The following is a 27,953-nucleotide window of genomic DNA, read 5'->3' as shown; positions in this document are numbered from 1 at the left end:
TTTCATCTCCACGTCTGCTCTTTTCGCTTTAGTTCTGTACTAAATAAAGCCTTTCCTGTATAGATGGTAAGTGGCAGTGGCTAGTTGATTCTACGTGATCCCTAATCTTTACTAGGATCTCCCTCAGTTTGTCTTGTCACTTGGTAAATAGATGTTTGTAGTTCTGCCCAAATTGTTGCTGGTATGGAAATGATCAGACAAGCCCTCTTCCATTCTTAGATTCTGGCTGTGTTTTAGCATCCCAGTACTTGGTCTTGCACATCTTGGCCCCAGACATCTCCTTGCTGGTTGGTTGTGCGAGCACCCTTTAAACAAGCAACCCCCATGCCCCCCCTGGGAAACGGCCCTGGATCTTTAGCACATGTCAGGAACTGGCGCAGAGCCGACCCTCTTTCTGCTAACATCATGGTAAGGGGCAGTTTCATTGTATAGATTAGGGTTGGCAAATTACGGCTTGTGGGCCAAATTCAGCTCACTCTCTTTTTATAAATAAAAAGGTTTCTTGGAACACAGCCACGTTCCTTCGTTTATGTATTACCTTTGGCTGTTTTTGTGCTACGACGGCAGAGTTCAATAATTGCCGTAGACTATGACCCATAACATCAAAATAAAAAAATATTTACTATCTGGCACCTTGAAGAAGAAGCTTACCAACCTTGGTCTAGATGAACGGACATTTAACATTATATACCCCTCCACATCTCCCCCTCCTCCCCCCAAAAGAAAAACCCCATTTATTCCAAGGCTGTTTGCACTCTATACATGGATATGGTTCTGCCATCTCAGGGGACCAACTGGGGGTGAGCAAACCTAAAAGTGACTCGTTCTGTTCTGCATTTGGAGGGGGCCCAACACCGTAGGGTGTCAGCAGTTGCTCCACTGTTGTGTGGGTCCTAGGAACTGTCCACTGACCATCTGCTACAGATGTAGAGGCCCTAGGGGGAGAGCTGAGCCCTGTGTCAGGGGCATGGCTGGCCTCAGGTTCCTCCTCCTCCCTGAGGCAGACCCCAGGTGACTGAGAAGTCTCTTCCCGAGATGAAAACTAGATGCTGTGTGTGAGTGTGTGTAATAGTTGCCGCGCTTGGGCCTCGGACACCACGCTCACCCTCTCGTGCTGCGCTTCCACAGGCTTCCACCGTTCCCTCGCCAAGGACGGACGGACGCCAAGCGCTCTTTCCTACAACTTACTTTTCTGATGCGGAGGAGGTCCCTAGGGGGCAGTACTTCTACATCTAAAGGTTGGCCTCTGCCACATCCACCTTTCTCCGCAGGCACCTCTTAGGCCTCCTATTTAAAGAGGTTACTTTCCTGGTCCCTTCCAAGGCTGTTTGTTGATCTTGGAATTCTATTTTCTGAAGCTTTTCATTCTCAGGATCAGTTTCTGTCTTGCATCGTTTAGTTCATCAGGCTCTATTTTCTTAATCCATAAGGTAAAAACAAAATATGAATTGATAAGAAAATAACATTTTGTTGTTAAAATATAAATTGAAATAGTCTTTGTATTTTTTTTTTTTTTTTTTTTTTTTGCGGGGGGTTGTACAAAATAAGCACTGCTCTCTGAATCTCAGTGGTCTCTCAGGCATCTTAGCTCTGGTTTCTGTTAACTACATTTTGTCCAACATTTCTGACAGTCCTGTGTCTGGTACCACTCAAGTCACCTAACGCCTCTGGAGCACTCTAAAAGTCTTGAGGTTCTTCCGAAAGAAAAAAAAAAAAATCACAGAAGTCAAAGTTCATTATACAAAGCTCATGGCGACGCCCACTGGGATCTAGTCTAAGGGGACAGACTTACCCCACCCCTGCTGCTTGCTGCTGCTGTAGCGGTGGTCCCTTCAGATGCCCACTCTGCTCAGATTTGAAAAAAACAAAAGGAAAAGAAAATCCAACTCAGACCATCATAAGAAGCAACTTTTCATTTAATCATTCTACATGGATGTTTACTTTTTAAAAAGCTCTGTCTGGCGAGAAAACTTAGACGTTGCCACTGTCCAGACCCCTGGTCTGCCCCACTGAGGCTGCAGTGACGAGTCTACTGGAACCCAGCAGAAAAGCTCCTGCAGAATACAGAAGACAACAGCTCTCTAGTCTTCAACTAGTGTCCCGCCTGCTAGGTGACACTACGGTGATAATCAGTAATAATAAAATAAATTATTTTTATTCGATACTTTCAAAATAATACACATCTATGAAAAATCAAAATTCAAAGCCAAAAGTTATCCTGCGTATTGGGAGGATGAGAAACAGCGTCGCCGAGCCTTTCCTGGGAGAACCGCTGAAGGGAATGAGCCTTCCCAGTTTGTTTAGACAGGGCATGAGCCTATCCCCTTCTTCTTCTGGGAAACCACCCTCCTAGGCCGTGGACTTTGAGTCATGAAAGGAGGATTTGGTACATGTGCCGATGGTTCCGCGATGGGTCCCATTGCTGGGAATGGGTAGCCGGGCTCCTTGGTCCACCTGGCTAGTTATTAGGAGGAGTCATGTCTTCTCAGGTGTCAATGAGCAGGCTCACCACTGAGCGGATTTTGCAGGCAAACCATCGCCTGAGGGGACAAAAGTATTGATAGTGGAATTGTTCGAACTCGGGGGTCTGACGGATATCTCGGAAAAAGGCAATGTCAAGGTCAGACTCGGTAAGGATGATCAGGAGGAGGAGCAAAACAAAGAGGAGTCCCATGGTCACAAGGAGCAAACGGAGGACACTTAAAACAAACTTATTCACCTGTTGCTCCTCCGGCCTGCCGTGCCCCTGACACAGGGCCCTCAGCTCTCCCCCCAGGGCCTCCACATCTGCAGCCGTGGGGGTGCTGGCCTCAGACTCCTTCTCCTCCTCGATGCTGCAGGTGGCCCCGTTGATCTGCCGGGAGAGCAGCATCAGCTCCAGGCTGTGCTCGGCCACAGGGGTGGGCAGCATGCTGTCTGCAGGGCTGTAGGCCTCGTCTGCAATCACGGCGACTCGCTCATTGCTGTCTGCCCGGCTGCTTCTCACGTGGGGCAGGAAGGTGTCCCCGTGAGAGGAGGAGCGCACAGGGGTGGAGTGGGCACTGTCCCGCAGGGACTCGAGGCCTGGGAAGGCAAAAGGAACGTGAGCAGGCTTTCTGTACCAGCGCACACTTGTTTTTCTTTTTGTTTATAGTTTTGGCCACATTTGTTAAAGATTGTGCCATTCCTGCCTCTGGTGTCCTGGGCCTGGTTTTAGCCCCAATTGGAAAGAGTCTGAATCGCAGACTATCCCTGATTGAGAGCTGGGGCCACGGCTCAGGGAGATCAGGTATGCCTCTTGGGCTGAGGGCCTTGAGAGGCAGGAGCGGGGAGGTAAGACTGGTTGGCCTGGGCCGCATCTAATGCTGATTCTGGAGCTGAGTGTCCTTTTAACAGCCTAGTTTACAGCTCCTTGAGCTCATGAGGCATCTTTTCTGCAGTTGCTATCGGTGTCTTCAGCCCCCCAGTTCTATCTGTCCTGACCCTGTGGGACATGAAAACCCTACCTGCCTGAGTGCTCGCTGATAGAGAAGGGGAGGAGCTCCGGCCAGCTTCCTCTCTTTTCACCTTAGGATGATCTGGGTCCAGAACAGGCTGAGTCCCTATTTTAGACACTCCGGAGTGCAGAGCGAACTTTGGGTGAGGGGGAAATTCTCTTACATTTTTTAGGAGAAAGGGTCTGTGGCCTCTAAAACTACGCATTATCTCTTTACTTTCCCGGATGGAGCATTTCTTTCCAGGGCTCAAGCTCTGCTAGGGAAAAACAGGAGCCAGTTACTCCCGCAACCCAACAGCCCAGAGGCTATGGGCTCAGAGTCACCGAGAGGCTCACATCACAGTGCTGCCGAGGGAGTGGCGTCCTGTTCCAGGTTCAACATCTGTATTTTCCATCCCTGGCCATCTCGGTGGTGCCAGAGTGGCTCTCCCTGCCTTGTGGCCTACGACAAGAGAAGCCAGCCCCCTTCTGTTGCTCTGAAATGGACTCTGACTGCCCCAGACAGGGAAAGCTTTGACCTAACCAGCTGTTTGGGGAGTTTTCTGGTTCAGGGCTAGTTCAGCAGCCAACAGTCTCCTTACAGTCCTAGCTGTATTTTGTTTTGTTCCTATGCTAAAATCTTAAATTTGTACAATGGTTTAAACTTTTTAAAGCACGTTCATTATCTTTTAACAACTCCATGAAGAAGTGAGGGTGAGAGGTTACAGAACGTACCTAAAGTCTGGTTGGTTGCTAATGGCAAAGGCATGGAGAGAACCCAAGCATCCTTCTGTTTCATGGTGCTAATGGTCACGCAGCTGGATTACGGGGAGTGGGACAGTGGGCAGGATGAATTAAGCCAACCGCCGGCACCTCCCTTAGATTTAGGTCCTAACTGTCCAAGGAGCTGTTGTGCAGCCTGTCTGTCCCTGTTCCAGAGCCCCTGGCACTCCTTTGGTCTCTGCTTCCCCGGCTCTCCTCCCCGATTTCCCATGTGCACGTGCAGCCGGAGGAATGTGTACCTACCAGTGGGTAAGGGATCCCCGATGAAACAGAAACCTTCAGGCCCTGATTACACATGGCATTGGCTCAGCTCCTTTCCCAGCCACTCTGCTGGCCCCCCTTTCTCTGGAGCCTCAGTTCCCCCTGCACAGGGCATCTCACACCCTTTCATGGGGCTGCCCCCTCCAGGACAGCTCTGACTGCCAGAGCTTCCAAAGTCTGACCAGCTTAGCAACCAGAAGCCACTTCAGTGCGAGCTTAGCCTGGCCTGCAGTGTAGCCCTAAGCTGGGGAAGGAGAGAGGCAAAGTCTCTGACATCAGAAAGCACGAGTTAGAGGGACACCAGCAGCCACATACTGAATTGTTGGTGCTCTCAGTAAACAAGATAATGGATATGCATGCATTTCCAGTAATGTCTGACAGACAGAGTTACTCTGTAAATGTTAGTCGCCTGTTCCCTCAACAGACCTCACCGGCATCACCCCTGTCAGGTTAGTCCTGTACGGAACTTCAGGTGTCACTGTAAACCACCACCTGCCTCACCCCTTCACCAAACCTGATATTCTGGGGGGGGGGGGGGGGGCGGGTGCTGTGGGTGGGATCGGGCGAGGGGTGCAGCAAACAGGACTGTCTGGTTACCTTGGAGGTGCTCCAGCTGACTGCCTTGCCCAGAGGTGGCTCCCCGGGGGCTGAGGGGCACAGCGGTCAGGAGCCTACCCTGCAGCCGGGGCCCCATCCTCAGGACGCGCACACTCAGGGGCCGAAGGCAGTGGTTAGTCAACCGGAGCTGCACGCGGACTCTGGTGTGAATCTTAATCAGACTCTTCCCCATGGCAGCCCAGGAAAGCAGGTGCTTCTTCAGTGGAAGCCAGCTGACCTCTTCATGGAAACCAGCCGGGCAGGGAGATACAGGTGGAAAGGATGGAAAAGCAGCCACGGACAAGGGATTTGTGCCGATGTCGGCCCACGGCGGCCCCTTCGCAGCGCCTCCCGTGCTGGAGGGAGGTCAGCTCCGTGAGCCCCAGAGCAGGCTGAGCTGCAGGGAAGGAGCCGCTCGAGAGGCCCATGTTATCAGGGGACTGGATTCAGTCAGAAGCACTTAGAGCCATAAAAAGTCATGCTTCCCAGCCTGTAGCTGGTTCCCTGAGGCCCGTATAAGGGCCCTAGACCTCTCAGAGGGTGACAGACGAGAGGGAAGGGAACAGTGCTGAGGGCAGGGGGATCGGGGCTGTCCAGAAAACTCAGGGTTTGAAACTACACAGACACTGGGCTTTGGGTGAGTGGCTCCGAAGTGTGAGGAAGTGGCTTGGGCTGGAAATGGGCTGTGCCCCATCCTCCGCTGGGGAGAACCTGGCGGCTTCAGCCTCAGGATGGATGGGAAGAAGGGACACATAGGGGGAGAAAGTTATAGTTCCTCAAAAGAGGAGAAGATCATTCCACTTTCCTGAGGGGAACACCCAAAAGAAGAGGGACAGTGTGAGCCACCCTCTGTTCTGCTCAGCCTGACAGGGGGACAGACTCAGGGTACTGTGTCTGATGACGGACCTCAGTAATTCCATCCCTTGGTAGTTTACAAGGCGCCTTCCACATTCACACCCCAGTCTACAGTGGGGGCAACAGGCTCCGAGGGTAAACAACCTGCCCCAGAAAGTCCGCGGCAGGACTCTGATGGAATCTCCTCTGGCCTTCCTGGCCAGGGCTCTGCACTGGGCTGGCTGCCTGCCCAGACGTGCTCTGGCACTACACCAGCGTCCCTGCAGCCCATGGCCAGGAAGATGCCCCTTGTTTACAAATGGAACACCAAAGGTTCTCAGGTAATGAAGGCACTCGGTGGTGGTTGCCCAGCCAGGGTTCTCAGCCCCCAGAGAGCCACACCCCGGTGACGCAGAGTCAGTGACAAACCCGAGATCCTCCCCGGGAGAGCGGCCTTCCTAACTTGGTTTTCATTAACAAGCAGCATTCGCTCAGAAAAGACAAAGGGCCTTCCCTCCCCCAGCCTCCAAGACAGAAACAAGGTTTGAAGTAATCCTGCTGCTTGAGATCTGCGGTCCTGCAAACGGTCGTCATCCGGAATGAAAACCTGACGCCTGTGTCCAGCCTGCAGGGCCAGCGGGGCAGGGACCCCAGCAGGAGGGCACTATTCCGAGAGTCTCCTGACAGGGCTTAAGTACCTAGACACGAGAGCGGTGTCACCTCAGGCTGCTGGGGGATCTAGTTCTGAAGCTACACAGACTTTGTCTCTCTACCTCCACCTACTCCAAAGGGAGAGAAGGGCTGAGAGAGAGGGGCATATGGGTTTCCTAAGATAATGTTAGAGAATTCAGACGGCAAGAGGGCAGGCTTCTACCCTGAAGGAAAGGTGGTGGCCGTTACTGGAATGCTTCAGAACCAGGCGTGTTTAGTTTTGGTTAACTGCCCCAGGCCACTCTGATCACTTAAGCTGTGGAGACTGGTCAGATCTGGAAAACAAGTGAAAGGCCTCTGGATGGAAAGCAGTTTCAGAACCGCGGGGAACCTTGTAGAGCCCACATGCCTTGTTTCCCAAAGGTCTACCCCGAATACTCTCCGATCGACAGCCCTCCTGGATTACAGCTCAGCGGGGCTGGAGGGGATCCCCTTGCCCCTGACACCCCGCCTGTGTGCCCATCCGCTGGGTGAAACCTTCTCCCTACCATCAGAGGAACTTGCTGCTGTCTCCAGTGAAAATTCACTTCTTTTCAAGGTCCCTGAGTGGAACTGGTCGAAGTCACAACTCGGAGAAATTGGTCAGCTTACCTTCTATCTCCAGAGCTCACGCTTACCTTCCATGATGGAGATGTGAACAGCTCTTCTCCGAGTCCTGGGGACGCTGCTCAGCCTTGGGCCATGGGTTATGGAGGGACAGCTGCGGCTGGGAACCATCCCAGCTCTGGGGTTAAAGAAAAAGAGCAGTTAGCTTAGTGCACAGATACCTGTGGTCAGGACTCCGAGTTGGGGAGTGGCCACTATAATTGTCTGGCCGTTTAAGTTTTATTTTTTTTATTTTTTTATTTTTTTAATATATTTTATTGATTTTTTACAGAGAGGAAGGGAGAGAGATAGAGAGTTAGAAACATCGATGAGCGAGAAACATCGATCAGCTGCCTCCTGCACATCTCCCACTGGGGATGTGCCCGCAACCCAGGTACATGCCCTTGACCGGAATCGAACCTGGGACCTTTCAGTCCGCAGGCTGACGCTCTATCCACTGAGCCAAACCGGTTTCGGCTTATTTTGTTTTTTTTTTTAAAAAATCTTTAATACCCACTTTGGATCCCAGTCAGAGACACTCCCTATGTCCCAGATCCACCAGAACCTTCCTTTAGTGTGGCAATGGTGCCACTGGTTTCTGAGCAGGATGGGGCCCCAGGGTAATCAGTGCTCCCGAAAATGGATATGGCAGCCCCCTTGATTCCCATCAGAGGTGGCAGGGGGTCTGTGTAAAGGGCTCCCATTCCCAGAGGTCAGGCTGGTTGACAAACCCTAGCTCTCTTGGCCAATCATATTCTCTCTGGGGCTCATTGGGTTCTAGGAGATGGGCTCCTGGAAATGTATGCACGAAGCATGGCTCTCAGAACTAGTTTACGAGGGGTGTGACTGGGGTGTGGGGCTATCCCTGGCTTTTGTAATGAATTGATTCCACAGCCAATGAAATCTTGCTGCTTGGACATGTCCTCCATGGTGTCTGACCAATTTCAGGACCTGGGAGGACAGTACAGAATTACCCAGGAAGGTGCTCCTGGATCTGACGTACTGTCTGCATTAGCCCGTCTCCCCGCTCTCATTCATCTTTAGCTGAGATGGGTCTCTTCACCGCTTCTGCCCTGTTCTCCTTCCCCTTTTGGGAGCCATGTGGCCAGTCTTCACATTACTCCAGCTGCTGGCTCTTTCGAGGTTCCGGGACCTGAGCTGGAACTGCTTTTAGGGGAAGCCCCTGGCAGCCTACCTGTGGATTTCCGGCGGCTCCCGTTTGATCTGGGCGCTCGACTCCATTACTTCCTTTGCAACTCGGCCACTGTGAGGAGTATAATGAAGCAGCACCAAGAAGTGAGACAGCGTTCCAGGACTGGGCTCCTCTCCAAGCTCTCCGATTACTAAGGCTGAGCTGGGAAACGGCCCCTGGCCTACCCCTTCCCAGTGTTTAGGCCACTGAGAGAGAACCTCACCCCCACAAGCAAGCCTAGGATGTCCCGGCAGCTGATCTTAGAGAGCCCTCTATCTCTGGAGTCTTTGGATCTTTCATTCTCATTTAGGAATGATTCCTCCTTGTCCAGGATGTTCCAAAAATATTGCAGAAAAAGAGAAATCCTTAGACAGGCATGGGAAGAATTACTGTTACAGTTCTTATTGTGCTGCTGTTGTAAAGGCAGGAGGAGAAGGTACTCATTTAAAACCCTACAGACCCAGCTGCAGGGAGGGAAAGGATAGTCAAAGGATTTGATGGGAACCTCGGGCTTTTCTGGAGGTTTCCAGTTTCTTTGTTCTCAAGGATAAGGACCACTGAGCCACTGTTCTGGGGGAAGGGTCTGAAAGTAGGTCCATAATGGTTACTTACTGTCACTATTTACCTGTATCGGAACCGGCTCCCTTTAAAGAATAAGTTGCTGCTGGACACTGTGCGGACTTGGCTTGACTTCTCCAGCCTGCAGCAAGGCAAAGCCCCGTGTGACGCGGCCTGCGGCTGGCCCAGGCCAAACAGCGCGTTCCCAGCGGCTGGCCCAGCAAGAAGGCCCTCCCAGCCCTGCCCGTGTCTGACTCTCCTTTCGGACCTGAGGGCCGTGTTCACGGCCTCAGTGTCAGGGACGGGCACATGGAACCCCACTTTCTTTTTGTTGTTAATCCTCATCCGAGGATATTTTCCCGTTGATTTTTTTTGTTTTTAGAGAGTGGAAGGGAGGGAGAGAGAAACATTGATGTGTGTGTGTGTGTGTGTGTGTGTGTGTGTGTGTGTGAGAGAGAGAGAGAGAGAGATCAATTGGTTGCCTCCCACACGTCTCTGACCAGGGCCGGGGATCGACTCTGCAACTGAGATGTGTGCCCTTGACCAGAATCGAACCGGGGACCCTTCAGTCCATGGGCTGATGTTCTATCCATTGAGCAAACTGACTAGGGCTGAACCCCACTTTCGTGTCAGGAGAGTGAGGGGTTCACCTGGGAGAATAAATGTTAGGGATGATAATCTGGGGGAATAATAGAATGCCACCCACTGGATCTCAGGTAGGCAGAGTTTTTTCTCTTTAGCCTCCATCTTCTTACCTATAAACTAATGGAGCTGAGACTATGTGGCCTCAGGAGACCTTTCCAGTCCTAGTATTTGGTGATTCGCGTTCATGTCTAGGTAACTGCCTTCCTATTTCATCTCCTTCTTGGAGAGCCCTAACGTGTATTATCACGTTAAAGACTCCGAGAAGTCCTGAAATGAAGAAGCTAGCGTAACTTCAATAAAAGTTCCATCACTTATTTAAACTTGGAACCTCACCCCAATGCCCATTAACCTCCCTTTCAAGGCTGTAGAAATAGCTGATGTGGAGACGCGGGAAGGCCACGGGCACTGTAAAACGTCCTTTTGGGTGACTTCTCTGATTCCACTTAGAAAAGGAAGTGTAGACACAGCTGCCCAGAGTGAAGTCTCCCAAGACCCAACTCAGCCACAACACGTCTGGGTGCCCTTGCTGCTCATCCGCCAGGAACCCATCGAGGTCTGAAGCCTCTGCCGGGAGGGGGCCGTGAATACTTAGGGGGCTGTCCCCACAGTCCATGAACAGCAGTTCCTGAGAGTCACCCGCCCCGCCTCGCTCAGGACTCTGAGGCTCAGCCTAGTGCCCTCCTGCCCGAGCACATTCTTGAGTCCGACCTGGCTCCCTTCATAGCACCGGGCACTGGCAGGAATCTGCGAATGAGAGATGCTCAGAGGCCCACGTAGCCGCTGCTAGAAACTTGGCAAAACTGGGGATCTGACTTCTAACACTAATTAGAACATTGAGAGGTTAATGGAAAACAGTGAAGGACGACCTTGGTTTCCACTGTGGGTGCTGGCCGGGCTAACTAGGTCTGGAGGCCTATTAATGGAAAGACAGAAACCGAGTTTGGTCACAGGTTCAGAAGCACAGTTCTGTTCCCATGACACAGACAGAAAAGTAAAGGCCCCCAGAAATGGTGCTGAAATGTTTGCTTGGCTTCCCCTTGGGTACCAGGGACTGACCAGGAGGGAAATTTTGACGATGCAAAAGTCTTCTCCAAGTGTCTTCTCTTTAATGAGAAGAATAAAGACAACTCAGGTTAGAATTCAGGCCACTCATTCAGCTCATCCCTGATTCTGTATCAAATGCACAGAAATTGTTAAGCAGTTCAGAAAGCCTGCCCAAGATACAACGTCTGGGGCTGTGGTCACAGTAACAGGGAGGAGACCAGTTCCGCTGGCCAGCATCCCATAGTAGCCAGTAGGTAGCGGAGTCTGCTCACTGGGAAGAAGGATGATACCCCACCCCCTCCCGTCCCCCACTCTGCCCCCAAAGCCTAGAGCAATTCTGCTCTCTCCTCCGGTTACTGAGGGAGAGCAATGGCCTATCCGGCAGAACATATACGACACCCTTTTGTCTTACGTTGTCCTGATTAAGATACAGTTTATTAAAGCATAAATCATTGCATTCTATTTTCAAAACAAGACCAAGGGTTTTGGTGAAACAGACTCTATCTGGCATCACTCCAGTTTCTCAGTGGGCTATTTCTTTGCTCCCTGATACCTTTATGCCCACTTTCTTAAAGACAGCTAAGCACAGCTCGGCCGTGGTGGCTCCGTGGTTGAGCGCTGACCTGTGAACCAGGAGGTCACGGTTAGATTCCCGGTTGGGGCACATGCTCGGGTTGTGGGCTTGATCCCTAGTAGGGGGCGTGCAGGAGGCAGCCGATCAATGATTCTCATCACTGATGTTTCTCTCTCTCCCTCTCTGAAAACAATAAAAATATATTGTTTTGAGAAAAGAAGACTAAGCACAAACCCCTCAAATTCTTTACAAAATTCTTTGGTAAGCAAAGTGGGCTTCTCAGAACCAGACAAGTCTTTGCCCCCCTCCAGCTACCCCATCCCAGGCTCCTGGGCACCTGGCCACACCTCTGGCACTGACACTCCAGGAAGGGCTAGAATCCATGCCAGCTTAGCACCAGGTCACTCACTGGGGAGAGGGCCCAGGATCTCTCTAAGGCTTAGGGAACTGCTCTGGGCTGAGTCTGCTCCATGGAGCTATTGTATGCTGAGCTGTCTTAGGGCTCCGACCGACTCCAGGGGGCCAGTGTGATTTGAGTCAGGCACCCATGGGCTTCTCCTGGTCCAAGCTTTACTCTGAAAACCTAGAAGTGCTTTAACACAGAGGGCTGTCCAAGGACATCACAACTTAGGCAACTCTACTGAAACACATTTCCAGATCTCAGCTCTGTCCCTCCAGGGGGTACACCCAGGCACCCCAAGAGGGGTCTGAGTTTTATAAGGAAGCTAGCCTTGTCATCTCACGTCTCATTTCTGAATGCGTCCTGTCCGTCATTCCTCTGAAAGCAGCTTTCCCCGCACTGGCTCTGATAATGACGGCCCCATGCCATGTGTTGTCTACTCACTTGTAGAAGGCTTGGTTCTCAATTCCGCATTTCCAGAGGTGCTTGCAGGCTTCTGGAGTTGGAGCAAAATATGTGAGAATAATTTTCTTTTCCTACAAAAAACCCCACATGGAAACAGCTGAGTGGGGGTGGAGAGGTGAAGGGTGACGTAGACCAGGACACTGACCCCCCCGAGCTGTCTGAGGGCTCCCATGACTCTCCCAGGCTGCAGATGAGAGGGGCTGCCTGGCCGCTGGCTAGTTGGAAGAGAAGGCCTGGGGACCCCTGGGCAGAGCTCAGTTGTGTAAGTTCACACCCGGCTGGGCCAGTGAGAAAGTCTCAGCGGGCACACACTGAACCAAGAAAGCCCTCTCCAGAGAAGGTGGCGCTCATCTAAAAATGGTCCTTTTCTTCTTCTTTTGTATTTATGATCTTGGAATTTTCATATGGAAGCAAAAGAATTCTATTTTGCATTTCCTGGAGGCATGGAACCTCTGGGCATTGTCAGCCTCCCTGAGGAAGCCCTGTGTTCCAGGGCCTCGCCTCCTCTCCCTCCCTCACCTCCATGCCTGCCCCTTGGTCTTGGCTTAGCATGCTGGGGGCTTAGCTCTGCCTGGACGGAGCACTTCGGTTCAGCCCTGGCCGTCAGGGACCATCCTAGCACCCCAGCCTTCCTGGAAAGAAGGAAGCCGGCACTCACCTCTTTCTGACTTACGTATAAATAGAAAGTCTTCCCTTCAAATTTCAGCTTGGTCACCTCGTTCCTAGAAGCACAAGGACAGCAGCAGTCACCTCGCTGTGGGCTGCCCGGTCACAGTCACGTCTTGCAGATGCACAGCCCACCCCCCCTGGAAGGGGCTCCAGGCACAGACACAGTTTTAGCCAAAATCAGAACTAAAACAAGACAGCAGCGCAGTGGCCTTAGAGAACAGTTGTTGAAATAGTTCCGTCCACAGTTTTCTGGTCAAACCCTAAATAGGGTGACAGGAGGATTTCAGGCTCACCGACAGTGGCTGGGAATGGGGCACTGGCATGGGACGTGAGTCTCGGTAGAGTGGTGCTGGGCCGTTTTAGGGTTTGGTTCATGACACGGGTGCATTATCTAGATGGGACTATCAAACATAAGATGCCACAGCAGCTGATGAGGCCAAAGTTCAAGATACAGCAAGTGATGGAAAACAACGCAACCGGGTTCGGAGGGAGTTGAGTCTTCCGGGTGACCGCGCCACTGGATGGAAAATGCAGCTGAGTGCAGACAAACGTCAAACGACCTCAGGGAGGGGCGGGACAGCACACCAAAGAGAGAGCAGATTACATGAACCGTCATGCAGCGTACTGACCAGGAAAGGGGCTTAGGGGGTTTTGTAGAAAAATCCTTGAAGCCACCAGCCCAGTGAATGGCTGCAGTAAAAGAGGCAAACAGGATACTGGGGTACGTCACCCGTGGGACAGACACAAATCAGAAGAAGTGACATGGTTACTGTACAGGGCACGGCTTAGACCTCACCTCCACATCCTGCTTGCAGCCTTGGCTACATTTACGAAATGGAAAAATGACCGGGGTCACGGGAGGCTGTCCCTGAGAGCCAGAGAGCGAGGCCTCGGCGTTGGCCATGCTTCCCTTCCTTCCATTTGCCGGACACGGCTACCCTCTGGAGCCAAAGGCCCTCCAGCCTCACCGGGGGCAGAGTCCTTGTTCTACCCACTGAGACCCCCACGGAGGTCTTGCCAGGCGCACGTGCCTGCACTTAGCTCCTTCCACTTTGCAGTGTCCAGGGAGATTTCCTCGGTATCTGGACAAGGTAGTGAGAGCCATGTACCCAGTTTACTACTGGACAAAGCTGAGGGGCCAAAGGAAGGTCACTTGTTCCCTGGAAATCATGGCTGGGTCAGGACGAGAGCTGATGATTCTGCGCTAATACAGGACACAGCATATTCCTTCCCTGTTTGACTCCGTTCCAACCCATCAATCTCTCACATAAGACAATAAATGTCAGTTAATATATAAACAAACACACAGATCATCTAGGTTTCAACAAGAAAGACAGGAGAGGAAGAGTTTTCTATTGGAAGTGAGGTTGGGTTTACATCTATCAGAGCTGAGACCTCACGGAGGGGAGACTTTCTGCACACTGAGGGTAAAGGGTCTGGGAGAACCAGGTGACCATCAGGGCTTCTGGACGGGTAGGGACACGTTAGGGACTGCGGGTCCCTATAACAGGTGTGTCCTACCTCATGAGGCAGCTACCTTGGTCAGAGTGTGGCCCAGGATCTGGGCTCGCTAAGGGGCACCAGACCACCCAGCTGTATCCAGGCAGCAGGTGCTCCTCATTGGGAGGGAGAATGGCGGCCTGATCCTGGTCTCTTTGTTTCTGAAAAGTACTTTGTTGGACCGCAAACCCTCACCATCTTCACCCAAAGAGCACAGCGGGTGGGCCAGCTGGGGCTGGTGTCTGAGGAGTTTCACCAGCACTCGGCCGATCCTCACTGCCAGGCTTCACAAGAGCAACAGGGTGGGGAGGTGGTGTCTATGAGGTCAGTACGGGAGCTGAAGGGGACACAAGAGGACGGATGACCTGCAGTTCCCCCGGCGGAAAGCTCGTCAGGAAGCTGCTGTGTCCTCAGTCCCCATGAGCTCTTCCGGAGATGGCAAAGGAAACAAGACAGGAGCAGGCTCCCTTGCTGAGCTTTGCTGGGCAAGGATAGCCACCTGCACAAGCCCATGGGAGGAGTTGCCCGCTTAGACGTGGCCGTCTAAGGCCCAAGGAGGTACAGGAATCACAGGGGCTTAGTAGAACAGGCAACATGTTTTGATGAGGCGAGAGGTGTTTGCACAGACCAGGAAAAGGGTATCTCAGAGGCCCAATGTCCATCAACAAGCCAGAGCCTGCACTGCGCTGGCTCCCAGAGCCACACACGCGGCAGAACAGACCCCAGACAGACAGGCAGGAAGTGGAAGCTCGGAGTGGCTTCAGCCGAGGCAGTGTCTCCTGCCTGCTAGAAATGGGGCGAGGGAGGGGGAGAGGGAAGAAAAAGGGGGCTGTGACTCTTGGAGGCTGAGGACACCTAACCCCTCAAGAGGGGCAGGCAGTGCCCACCAGTGGGCTTGGCCTGAGGAGGGTGTTTGCCAGAGCAACAGGGTAGCTCCTATCTGCCCAGGGGTCACTGCGAGCCCCTCGTTTGCTAGGAGAGCGGCTGAGGGAGTAGGCATCCGTGCAGACGCCATGGCCCTCAGCAGGGAATAGTCCCAAGGTCTCGTTTCTCATGGGGACTCAGCTTTTCTAACATTGGCTCCAGCCCCAGGCCTCTCATCGTTCCCAGAAACCAACCCTGCACACCCGTTCCTCCTCTGGCAAGGCTGTTGGCTCTCAGCAACACTCCTCTGGGAGAGCAGGGTCCCCAGGGAGAGACCACTGCCTCCAGCAGCACTATGGATGCCAGGCTTTGGAGGGGCTCAGAACCTGAACTGCCCGATCACAGACAAACGACACGGGAACCACAGCCTCCCCAGCGGGTGAAGGTCAAACAGCCTGTCTCGGAAAGGAAGATATTCACCATTTAATGAAGTGGACCCTCTTGTTTCCTTGAAGAACAACAAATCCAAAAGGAGTGAAGGCCAGAAACGCAGCATTTCCGGACACATCCTGCAACACAGGGAGACTTCACATCAGGGCGGTGCAGGCGCGGAGGTGGAAGGGTGAGAAGCAGTGGTGCCTGGGCGATGCAGGGCTGCTCCCTGGCAGGAGGGCAGAGAGGGAAGAGCATGGCCTTTGGAAGTAAAAGGCACGTTACTTACCTTCCCGGAGCCTCCGTGCCCTGAACTGTAAGCTGTAGATTATAATGATACTAATCTTAGAAGGCGGTGGTGAACATCCAGTGAGAACGGCAAGCCCTCACGCACCGCCGAGGGGATTGTAACCTGGCGCAGTCACTTTGGAAATCAGATGGGAAGTTCTTCAAATTGTTAAACATAGAGTTACCTTATGACCCAGCCATTCCACTCCTAAGCATGCACCCAAGAGAATGGAAAACGTATATTCACACAGAAACTTGTATATGAATGTTTATAGCAGGATTAAATATTCATAACAGCCAGAACGTGGAAACAACCCAAATATCCATCAACTGATAAGTGATTAAACAACATGCGGCACATCCCTACCAGGAATAATAGTCAGCAGTAAAAAGGAATGAAGTACTGACACATGCTACAGCCTTGGAAAACGTTATGCTAAAAGGAGCCAGTTACAGAAGATCACATGTTGTGTGATTTCATGTATATGAAATGTCCAGATCCAGTGAGACAAAAAGCTCCCAGTCGCCAGGAGCTGTGGGGAAGGGGAGATGGGCAGTGACAGCCAACAGACCACGATAAAAATGCCCTAAAATTAGATAGTGCTGATGGCTGCATGACGCTGTGAATAAGCACACGGTAAAAGGATGGGTTTTATGATACGTGAATTATATCTCAAAAAGCAGTTATAGAGGGAGGGAGGAGAGAAGGAGAGAGAAGGGAGGGGATAGAGAGAGGGAGGATGAGAATGAATGAATGAATGAATATGGCAGTTGTGATGGCCCCTACACACGGGCTCCCCCAGGAAAGCTCAGCTGAAGCAAAGATAAGCAGCAGCTGGCCGAGGGGAACGGCGTCACCAGCCCTATGTGCCAGAACCAACAAAGAGGCCTCCTGGTCCCCGGGCACCACCAGGAGACACCCGGCTTGAGGTTCTGCTGAGCTAAGACGGGAGAGGGTGCAGCACAAGCTGTAGGTCATGTTCCCTCCCGGGGGGGGGGGCAGTGAGCTCCACGAGGACCAGGTCTTTTCCAGTTTGGGGCGGGGCACCGAGAGCTGGTTGACGGGTGATGCCCTCTCAGGGGAGCTTGCTTTGTGGCAGGGGCCTCAGGTGAGAACCTGCCCTGTCAGGTGGCCAGGACATTGTGGCGGAATGCTGGTCAGGTGTGCGTGCAGGGGGGTTGTCTGGGCCATAGCTGAGATGGTGCCGTGGAGTCAGGGCCAGCACGGGCGTGAGGCACACGAGTGGGGCCTGGCTGGTGGGCTCTCTGGAACAGTGAAGGCTCTGCCGGGCTGCGTGAGCCTCAAGAAAAGTTTTCCCCTAAAAGTCTCTTAGAGTCAGGGTTACAGGTGTGAGCATCTGTGCCCAGGGAATGTTTTACAAACACGTCCAATTAGTGTATTTTTATTACTGTCCTTTCCTCAGGGTGTGTCAACAGACACTTGGATGCAAGCACCATGTCATTCAACCCTGGGCACAGCGAGAAGCTCTTTAAAAATAGCCTGAGAGGAGATACTGCGAAGCCGCGGGGCGGAACCTCCTCCTGCCTGTCAGCGGTGCTGGGTGGTGGTTTACACCTGAGCGCCAGCGCTGCACACAAGTGCCAACCTGGCGGGTGGACAGGGACGCGGGTGGGGCAGGCTGGGACCTGGGTGGGGAATGGCTGGGAGAGGTGGGGGAGGGCCTGCCTCGGACGGAGGGTGGGCACCAGGAGGCTTTCCATTCAAGGAAGAGGCCTGAGGGTGGGACCTTACCTTGTTGATTCTCACAGAACAGGCCTGCAGACATGCTTACCAGATGAGTGTGTGGGACCGTGAGGCGGGCAGAGGGGCCAGGGTGGCTGCAGTGGAGGAAGCACGTATGTGGGCAAAAACGGGAGGGGAGGGCCAATGGGGCGAGTGGGGAAGGTGCTTCCAGCGCCTGGAGAGACAGGAGAGGCGGGGGAGGAGACAGGTGGGGGGACACAGGGTCGCCTGCAGAGGACCGAGGACTCGGGTAAAGAGCAGGAAGGGAGGCAGCAGGGTGGGCAGGGAAGGGCGTCTCTGCTTTTTGTCCCGCTGACCCCCGTGGGCAGTGGCAGGGCAAAGAGCGCCTGCGCCATCCCCACAGCGCCACGGGCTCGGGGCCCGCTGCTCAGGCCCAGGGTCTGGCTCTGCCGGCAGTGCCCGTGTGACCTGGCCGGGCCCTTCACTTCTCCGTGTTTCCGACTCCTCGCTGTGAAGTGAGGGTCGATGAGATTCCTCTTTGGCTGTGCTTAGGGGGCACCCGATACCTGCTGGTGGTTGTGCCGTTAATATGATAGCTGCTACTGATTAGCTCAGTTTGTTGAACTTAATTAAAAATCTGTTTTTTATAAAAACCTGACCTGTTACTCTTTTTTCCTGATGTTGATGGATTTAAATGTTGTTAGTTAGGAAGGGAAGGGTGGGAAGTTGGGGCAGAAAGGGAGATGTCACTCCTGTTAGGGGACCAGGTAAGAGGGGATCTGAGTGGTACCTGTGGGGACCAGCATGAAAGGAAAGTGGGCAGAAGGGGAAGATGGGGGCTGCGATGGTTAGAGACTGTGGGAATCACCCCAGTGACTCTGACCAGAGCCAAGGGAGGAGGGTTCCCCCCATGAGCTGGTGCTGATGCCAGGTTACGGCGTGGCACTGCCCATTTGCACCATCCAGACCCTCGGGCTGGCCTCCTGGTGGAGGCAGGTGCTGGCGTTAGAGGGAACATCCTGTCCTGACCAGAACGGTTGAGCTGGAACAGGGAGCAAACTGGGAATAAGCCCGATCCGCTGCTAGGCCGCTCCAACGAGTAATAATAGCGCCTGGACCCCCCCCAATCCAGCCTCTCACAGGAAGAGAGCAATTCTCCAGACTGCCTCCTTGCGCCAGCTCCCGAGGAAGGGCGTCCACAGGGGCGGAGGGTGGCCGGAATGTCTGCTCCTTGCCCGGCACATGAGGAGTGGGACTTACAGCGAGAAACCGCCTGTCTGTACCAGCGTGAGAGCACAAACAGGCAGCCACGCTGACACCTTCTCTGGAACCTCCCCAGGTCCTTCTATCTAACGTGCCATTCTCATTGTGAGCCTGCCCTTGGGATCTGTGTGCGAAAGGACAAGTGAAGTGACAAAAAGAGAAGGAAAGGAGGACGCGGAGAGAAGTGACACAGACAACAGTCACCTGACCCCCCCCCCCCCTGCTGATGAAGTCAGTACCCACAGGACTGAGCCATTAATACACCCGGGAGGTGGAATAAACACTCAGGTCTTGACGGCACAGGCGGGCGCCGTCTCCACTCCACATCCGCTAACAGCCAGAAGAATGTAGTTCATGCTCACAGTTTGAGGTAGAAGTTTGCTTTCACTTTTTCATCCTTGTGCAAAGAGCTTTGGTGTTGGTGTAGGATCCCAGCTCTGTGACTTACTTAACTTCTCTGAACTTCAGCTTCCTCATTTGTAAATTAGGACAAGAAATAATATGTACTTCAAAAATACGACTTGTGTCTGATGGCTTGAATGACTGACGGCCCGGACGAGGCTAACGGAGCTTTCCTGGAGAGGGCACGGATCTGCACCCGTCAGTCACGTGGAGCCCACCAGCAAACGCAACCTGCATCCTCAGTCTCCTCAAAGGCTTGTCCTCAGATGTGCCGTCTGCCCAGAAAAGGGTTTTTGGAGATCAGCACTGACTGGTTCTTAGAAGTAGGGACACCTGGCCACCCTGCCCTGTCCCCCAGGTTTCACCTTCAGATACAGGGAGGCAGGCTTGTCTCCTGCCCCCTAGGGACATCCTGGGTATGATGGAGGAGGGGCGCAGCGTTCTCGGTTGTTACGCCTCTCTGGGTCATCCATCCTCTCTCTAGAGCACGACTTACACTAATTCAATCTGGGTGACGAAGCCTCGGACTTCATTAGGGAGGAGGAATCTACATGCTCTTCCAGACACTTAGGCCCATTCCTGAAAGGAATGGCACCTTTAAGTCAATCATGAAAACCACTCAATTTTAATATACTCAAACCTGGCCACAAAAAACCAGGGTGGAAATGGGGAGGAGGCACCCCATAAGAGGCCTGGTGTCACCCCATGACAGCTCAGAGGTGGAAATCTTGGTAGAAACTTGCCACCCAGCTGACTTTAGTCAAGCTCTTCCTTTCAGCGCAGCCAAGAGGGACCCACCTGAGGATGGGGGTGAGCCATCACTGCTCCCCGTTCTGTTCCTCTGTGGTCAGGGGCAACCTGTCAAGCTGGAGGAGGGTTTATTTAGAGAGAAGCCTGGGCAGCTCGATTATGAAAGTAATGGTCCTATTTTAAGGGCAAAGGAATGACATTGGCATTTTATTTGTGTGGTTGCTCCAACCTAGATCCTGCTGAAATCAGGTTTCTCCTGGTCTGTCAGAACAGACATAAAGTCACTTGGTGAACTTAGGTTAAATTTTTATGGGTTCAGTCGTTTCGTAGGTCTTTGCCTTCTCTACCACCATTGGCAGAGAGTCCTGCTTTGTTCCTAAATAAATGCCGTCTCTCCAGAAGGGAGACCACGAGTGATAACTGAAAGCACAGCACTGAGACACAGACAGCTCTGGGTTCGAGTCCCAGTACCGTCTGTACCAGTAACTGCACATGTTAGTCCCTCAGGGGTATTCTTAGCTTCAAAAGAGAACAAGGACATCTTGGCAGACTAAGTGAGATAGTGCACATGAGTGCCTGGCACGTTCGTTCAATGAATGGCCCCTTTATAACTCATGATAGGGCTGGGTACAGGCTGGGTATCTGGGACGGGTCTGAGCACTCCGCAAACCTTAACGGCGGGAGGCACAGTCCAGGCCTGCGGGGACCCAGGGGAAACAGCCTGTCCCGGGGCCCCTGGAAGGACAGGATGGTGGCTCCTGGGCTTGGAGAGGTGTCAGGCTAGGGAACAGGTGCAACACTGTCCTCGTCCGGCAGCTACAGGCGTGGCCTGCGGGGGCTCCTGCACAGAGCTCGGGCAGCTTGTGAACGTGCAGCGTTCGGCATTATCTAAGCCAGCAGCTACCGGAGCCCTCCGCCTGTCCCACCCAGATTCGGCAGGATCTCCTCTTCCTGGTCCCAGGGCCAGACGAGGACATGTGGGCAGAAAGAAACCGTCCGCATGGACAGGAAGAGCAGCAGCTTCTTAATCAGTCCAGGAGACAGAGCCCAGCCAAAGTGTTGTTCTGCTCCCATTTAATTATCAAAACGATTCCTCTTCTTCTGTCCTCCCCAGGGCTACGTGCCCCAGATTCCCTGGGCCCAGTAATAGCCTCTCTGTTAATAGGAATCATCAGTATTTATTACCCCGAGTGCTCCAGCTTATTTCAGCTCTCCTTGTAGCAACACCAAGGCGAGTGCTTGGTAGCATATCAGCAGAATGGCTCTACGTAGTGACAAGAGTGAAGGCTCCCAAACTGTTCTTGCTCAAAACGCTGAGGAGATCCTGAGCCGCAGCCCAGCGATGAGATGCATTGAGGGACCCAGTGCGGGTCTGCAGCGGGGCCCTGAACAAAGGACTGGAAGCCCAGTGCTGAGCGCTCCCACCCGTCCCCAGAGGAAGACACAGCATGGGAAGGACTTCAGCTCAACTTCTTGCTCTGCCTCTCGGGGCCTTGTAAATTGTGGTTTCTTGGAACTTGATATTCTCATCTGTAAACCAGGAAGAATAATACCCATCTCCCAGGGCTGGCACAAAGAGGAAATGAGAAAATAATGTGAAAGGATTCCCGTGGGCCTGCCATGGAAGGTGTCACAAACGTCCCTTCCTTCCTTCCTGCAGTCCCTTCAGCCTGTGCCCGAGAAGGACACACTCATCAGAGCCAGGACTGAGCCAGGAGCCCCACAGGCACTCAGCTGTGCCCAGGTCCACGGCCCCACCAGGTGCTGTCAGGTGGCAGCCCTGCCCAGGGACCCATCTCTGAAGAGGTGGGCACTCTGTGTGGCCTTGAGGGAACAGGGCAGATTTGGAGTCAAAGAGAGGTGCCTGGCACCTCCTGATGGCCATGCCTATCTTTAGGCAGCTGTGTCTTTGGAGGTCATGAAGTGACTCAGCAGTTCAGAGAGGAGTGCAGTTATTGAGTGCCCACTGTGTACAGATGAGGAAAGTGAGGCTCGGAGAAGCCTCGAAAGGCTGCAGGACGCAGGAGAGCAGAACTGGAGCCGAGGCCGGCTGGCTCCGAGGCCCCCTCAGTCCTGTGCGGGCTCCTCTGCTCACAGCGCCTGAGCCGTGACTGCAGGTTGGACTACAGCAGTCACGCAGAGGCATTACTTACGAAACTGTGCTAATTCACTTGTAAACACCCATAAGCCAACTTTTTGGCACAAAGAGGCATCAATATGTCTTCTGACCCCCGAGAACACAGGGGTTATCTGGCGGGAGGCCGTGCTGGTGGATGGGGGGTGCGGGGGCGGGGAAGGTGACCAGGGTTCCTGACTTAGAATGTTGTCAGAGTTCACATGGGAAGTGTCAACGTTAAATCCTCTGCAAAAACAAATCACCGTCCCCTCACCAAGAGGCCAAGGGAAACACAGCCCTGCCCCCACAGCATTGGTGCCTTGGTTTCCATTCTCTTAATTTTTGCTGGAAGCTTATGCCGTCCCCTCACCTATCGGGAAGAAGGGGTCACTGTCCTCCCGCTCCCATGGGAGACGGTCTCCCTCAGGTCAGGCTGAGGATCAGTGTACTGGTGGTACAGGGGTCTGCCCAGTGGTGAAAAGACAGAGGCAGACACTGGAAGAAACTGAGGCAGAGACAGGAGTGCCAAGACAAGTGGGGTACAGGGATGAAGTGGAGGGACACGGCCACAGAGTCCAGGGAAGCCGCGGGCCCTGCTGCTCTCCTCAGTGACTGCGGCTGCCTGAGCTCATCGCCCAAACGCCAGCACATGTGAGTAATTACAGAGGTTTCTCTGGGCAGGGCCTCCCTGGCTGTCCCCGTCTTGCCCTGAGAGGCGCATAATGGAATTAAATGTGACTCCGCTGCAGCTCCGCACAGCGACTTACGCGGCTGCAGTCAATAAAACCCGCTCTTGGAAGGAAACGAGATTATGGGCCGGGGAAGGGTGGGCAGTCCGCTGAGCCGGCTCAATCGCCCCCTGTGGCGGGCCTTCCACATTCCTCCTCTCTTCATTTCCAGCAAATTACCCCCGGCTGCCACACCGCCCCGGTTCAGATTTGTTATTTAGATGGACTTGGCCTCCAACCCTCTGACATTGACGTGGCAGCACCAAATGGCGCAGCGTGGAATCCAGAGGAGTTTTCAAAACAAGACATTTTCTCAGGCATCTGTCACTAAAAGCGAATCACCCAGCTACTGCAGGGGTGGAGGGGGTGGGGGCATGGGCACGTGGGCGCTCCCTGCCTGCTGCCCTCTCTAGGAGGCAAGTGCGACCTCCCCCCGCCCCCGTGGGGACCCTACCTTACACGGGTGAGGGTCCACTCCATAGGTCTCCAATGTCTGCGCTTTTCTTAAGAAGTTCAGCTCTGATGTTGCTGGTGTTTGACCACTGGAATAAAGAAAAAGATGGTTTCAGGGTTTCCTGTTTCCATCGCTGCCCCCGAGGCAAATTATTATCAAGTGCTCAGGATGAGTCTCATACCACAATTTTTCCAAAGTGCACTCCCTGCTCTCTCCTAGGACCAACTTTAGAGATTTCAGTCCAGGGTCAAAACCCCACACGTCTTCGGGGAGAGGCAGGCTCCATAATGAATGACATGGGCTGAGTGGAACACAGTAGGGAGTGATGGGGACTGTGGCAAACTGGGGAGTGCAACCCCAGCTAAGGAGGGGAGCTGCTTCTCTGCTCCAAGACTGCAGTCCTGTGGGAATGCAGGGCCCAGCTCGGCTAGATGTGATTTTTAATGAGAAGTCAGAGATACTGATTTTTTGTGTGGAATTTCATGATTTTAAACACTACAGCAGCAGACAAAACACATCTGTAGGCTGGCTGCAGGCCATGGGTTTCTCATCCGGGATCTGATCTAGGCTGAAATGCACACAAGGGGCCTGGATATCTTGCTGTGCTGCCTCACCCCCTCCCTTTACCAAGAGGGCACATGGGAATGGAGGGTGACGGGTCGCAGCAGGAGACAGTGCTGAGCTCCCCAGACTCCACTACAGCTCTGCTGTCCACGGGGTGATGACTATGAAAAGGAAACAAGCAGCAAAAGGAAGAAACCAGCCCTGGCACAAGCCACATGAAGACGGGGCCTCTAGCACAGGGGGCCTCAAACTTTTTAAACAGGGGGCCAGTTCACTGTCCCTCAGACCGTTGGAGGGCCGGACTATAGTTTAAAAAAAAAACTATGAACAAATTGCTAGGCACACGGCACATATCTTATTTTGAAGTAAAAAAACAAAACGGGAACAAATACAATATTAGTATTTGCACGTGGCCCGCGGGCCGTAGTTTGAGGACCCCTGCCTAGCATCTTCATTCCCCCTCATCTGAGTTCAACACAGGCCGGTGGCATATTCCGTCGTCAGGCTGTCTCAGGGCCCCGAGCCCTGGCAAAGCAGACGTACTTCTACCAACGTGGGGGTGGCTTCGGTGTGAGGAGGGCTGGGCAATGTGTGAAGGGCAGAGAGACCAGCCACCCACGGGCGGGAGGAGGCCAGGGTGTCCCTCTGGAGAGGCGACCATCAATCGGCACCTTAAGTGCTAGCCTCTGTGCTGCCTGCTGTAAAATATACCAAGACCTTTAGCGCCGTCTGGGCCCTTGAGGAGCTCATGTTAGAGCTGGAGAAAGGAAACACAGGCCCACTTTACAGTGTGAAGCAGGAGCTGAACCTGTGTAAGGAGTACGTTTACTGCAGACTTCTACATCCACCCATGTGCTGAGGCACGGAAAGGCGTCTGGGAAATACTCATGCAGCAAGCCGAGGGCTGGGCTGCGTAGCTCCAGTCATCGCTGGAGTTGGCCCAAACCGCTCGGGTCCGCAGAGCAGCATCGTTTCCTGGGAATCTCCCACCTCCTGCAGGTTTCCGAAGGGCTGTTCCCACTGCTCTGACACCCAAAACCCTCGTGACAGCCTCGAAGGGAGTCCCCGCACACCCTGCTATCTCCTCTGAACACACCCTGAGCCCTCACACAGGCCCGTGTGCATCCCGACCTTTGCCACAAGGGGCCGCTATTTCCCTAACAGTGATGGGAGGAGCCCGGTGGAGCCAGGCCTGCCCAGGGAGAGGGGTGGGAAGCTGCTGGGATCCCACCTTTGACAGGTGTGGATCTGCTGGGAGGGTGGGGAACCAGTCCCGCCCCGCACGGTGGGCAGGCGGCCTGTTTATAAAGGCGAAGGAGGCTGTGGGGACATGCATGTCAGTAAAATCTTTGATTGAAGGTGAAGGTTTGTTCTTTGTGTTTTGGGGTCCAGGGATCAGGGTAGGGACTGGTTTAGACTTAATATTATCATTAGATATCTTTTACCCCCACTTGGGCGTTTTTTTCCCCCAGGAAGGCAGATACACATATATATTTTTAAGATTTTAAAAAAAGTATAATGTATTGATATAATGGCAAGTTTTACTTTACAACAATCCATTGTACATCACGGTTTTCTTCATGGTTTATCTGTTTGGAGAGCCCGTGCTCCAGCGTGCCACATGCGGTGGAGCCCAAACACCGTGTGCGTGTGTGTGTGTGTGTGTGTGTGTGTGTGTGTAATCAATCTTTGTAGGAAATCCTACTTCACATGGGTGAAAGGATGCATTAATGCTATTTGATGAAGTTAGGAATATCCTGGGTTAATTAAGAACCTGAGGAGCACACGCTCCTGCTTCCAGCTGCTTCTCTCCTCCTTCCCTCTGCGAAGGCGGCAGCAGCAGCGCTGGAGATGCGGTTTCTGACCGAGGGCTCTCAGAGCACCCAGGGCATTGCCTGGTGCCGCCCACCCACTGACCCGGAGCCCCTGTAACACGGTCTCCGACTGAGGCCAGAGCCTCGCTCGTTTTTCACATTCCCACGCAACTCCTCTCATCTTTTTTCTTCTGCTGCTATTTCCCTTACAGTTTTTTTTTTCCTTTTTGCCAGTTCATGCGTTTGACCTCTGTCTCTTCATTTTTCTTGGTGAAGCAAATACCTCTGAGCCAATCTCCCTGTTTTCCTTACTATGCAACGTCTTTCTCTTGCCTTTGAGTCTCAGCCTACACCACTCTTCGTGGAGGTGAGCCCACAGGGCGTGGGGCTGTGCTGTCAGTGGGTCACCGGAAATGGCACATCCAGAGTCAGGAAGGTCAGAGTCCTGGGCTGGAACTGAGTGTCACTCACCTGAGTTCTGTCCTGTGAATCTCAGCAATTTTCCTTTCCAGCTTCTCTGAATGTTTAGGGAAAAACTGGAATTTGGAGCTGTAGCCTTCAGGGTGTTTTCCTGGGTCATAATCTCCAATCTCCGCTTGCAAAAGGAAAGCAGAGGAAGACAACTGTGAGCATTGGCAAAGCAACAAAAGACGAACACACAGAGCAAAGCCGGCGCACGCACCAGACTTACACGGAACAGTGGACCTCGAGCGTGGCTGTGGGGCGGGCGGAGGGCATGCCCCTCAGGAGCATGTCCACGTTTTTTCTCCCAGGTGTGCACACTGGGCTGATGCCAAGTCTAAGCAGGGAGATGGTAGAGCTGACCCCGTGCTCAGGAGGGCACCACAAGTAAATTTGCAATGAAAGAGCAGAGGTCTACACCATGGCCCTCCTCCATTCCGTGAGGAGACGAGGGCTTGGGAGCAATGCTCTTTGTGTCAACGCAGGACACTGTGAGCTTGATCAGGAAGACAGAACCTCGTGGGCCCGAGTCAGGTCAGAAATCCCGCTTTGAGGATTTTAGTAGGGACACAGCAAATTGACGAATGAGCCCTGACCCAGACTCAGAACTCAACTTTCAGTCCGAATGACATGAAATCAAGTGAATAAATTTGAATAAATATTCACTGAGAGCTGAGCAGGTGCCAGGTCCCCTGGAGAGGACTGCGGAGCAGGGAATACTGGCTGTAACGAGAAAGTGCCCTTGAGATCCGCAGCACTGGTGCCCAGGCTGGCTTCTCAGCTCCCTGCAGGCATGGGGCTTCGTCCGGGAGTCCATCCTCAAGCTGTTAAGCTGTCGGATCTTTGAGATCTTTGGGGGCAGGGGTGGCGGTGGGTGGGCCCACGGTGCTCTCCAGCGTGCTCCGAGGTGAGATCCCGGCTCTTTCCACGGGAAGGACTCCGCAGGAACGTGGCGGAGATGTGAGGAGGAAGGATGTTAAGAAGTTCTAGCTGCTGTGGTTGTCCTTCCTCCTTCCCTCGTGAGAACCACAACCAGTGCTGAGAAGGATGGACGGATGAGTCACTATCAGGGGGAAATGAGCCCTCCTCTCACAGTTGAGTATTATCCTTCCAGATACGTGGGGATTTCTATTTTTGAGCAAGAGACTAAAGGCTTCTCTGGGCCTGATGTCCAGAGGGACCTCAAGCCGTGGAGTCATTTATTATGACCTTGTTTAGAAAGCTCCAAATGGGAAACATCAGTGTTGGACACCATTTCCTTAAAGGAAAGAAACGGAAACATTCAATATGGTTGTCAGGGAAAACTGAAGGAAAGACTCGAGTTTAAAACTGCATGTAGATGGAACGGGGTTCGCCTTTAAAATGAAAGGGGCCTCTTTGGGGACCTTAGGGTTGGGAAGGCCTTCCTGTTTAGGCGATTGTTAAAAATAGGAGTCTCAGCATGCCAAGGTGTAATGGGCCGACTTTTACGTTCTTCACGCAGCTCGGATATTTCTCTTGCCAGAAGAATTTTAGTTTCCATTGGCAAGGATTTTCCAGGTTCTCTTCATAAAGTAGCCTCCCAGAGTTCACAGATTTCCAATTAAGCGTTCAGGTTCTTTGACGGAAACTTCACGACCGTAGTGCTATGGTCCACAACAGCCCAGTGACAGTGTCAGGCGTAAGGACTGAAATAAGACCAGGAAGTGGCACTCAGAAGTCCCTTGCATTTCATGAGAGGAGAGGGATTATATGTGAAGAGTGCTTACCTTTCCCACTGTTTTTGCAAAAACAAAACAAAACAAAACAAAAAACGGAAGGAAAAAAAAAAGCCAGTCTGGGTACCAGCTGAGTACAGAC

The 27,953-nt window shown here is 52.9% G+C and overlaps 1 protein-coding gene across 3 annotated transcripts in view; it reads right to left on the bottom strand.

Moving 5' to 3' along the window:
* Nucleotides 1-2,133: 2,133 nt before the first annotated feature.
* FRMD5 (FERM domain containing 5) overlaps nt 2,134-27,953 on the bottom strand; it is a 289,075-nt gene continuing 263,255 nt past the window's right edge. The window contains exons 6-15 of one of the 3 annotated variants that reach the window (XM_081112476.1): nt 26,124-26,247; nt 23,275-23,362; nt 15,617-15,705; nt 13,402-13,488; nt 12,762-12,825; nt 12,083-12,174; nt 9,043-9,117; nt 8,421-8,489; nt 7,258-7,364; nt 2,134-3,063 (exon numbers count right to left, since the gene is read on the bottom strand). In XM_081112476.1, coding sequence (XP_080968602.1) covers nt 2,486-3,063; nt 7,258-7,364; nt 8,421-8,489; nt 9,043-9,117; nt 12,083-12,174; nt 12,762-12,825; nt 13,402-13,488; nt 15,617-15,705; nt 23,275-23,362; nt 26,124-26,247 — 1,373 coding nt within the window. In that variant the 3' untranslated portion in view covers nt 2,134-2,485. The remainder of the gene's footprint in view (nt 3,064-7,257; nt 7,365-8,420; nt 8,490-9,042; nt 9,118-12,082; nt 12,175-12,761; nt 12,826-13,401; nt 13,489-15,616; nt 15,706-23,274; nt 23,363-26,123; nt 26,248-27,953) is intronic. The other 2 variants (XM_081112475.1, XM_081112474.1) reach the window with 2 other exon arrangements.

The sequence above is a fragment of the Myotis nattereri genome, assembly GCF_964212035.1.
Source record: "Myotis nattereri genome assembly, chromosome: 1".
Lineage (NCBI taxonomy): Eukaryota > Metazoa > Chordata > Mammalia > Chiroptera > Vespertilionidae > Myotis > Myotis nattereri.
The sequence above is the reverse complement of the archived record's forward strand: the minus strand, read 5'-3'. Positions and strand labels throughout refer to the sequence as shown.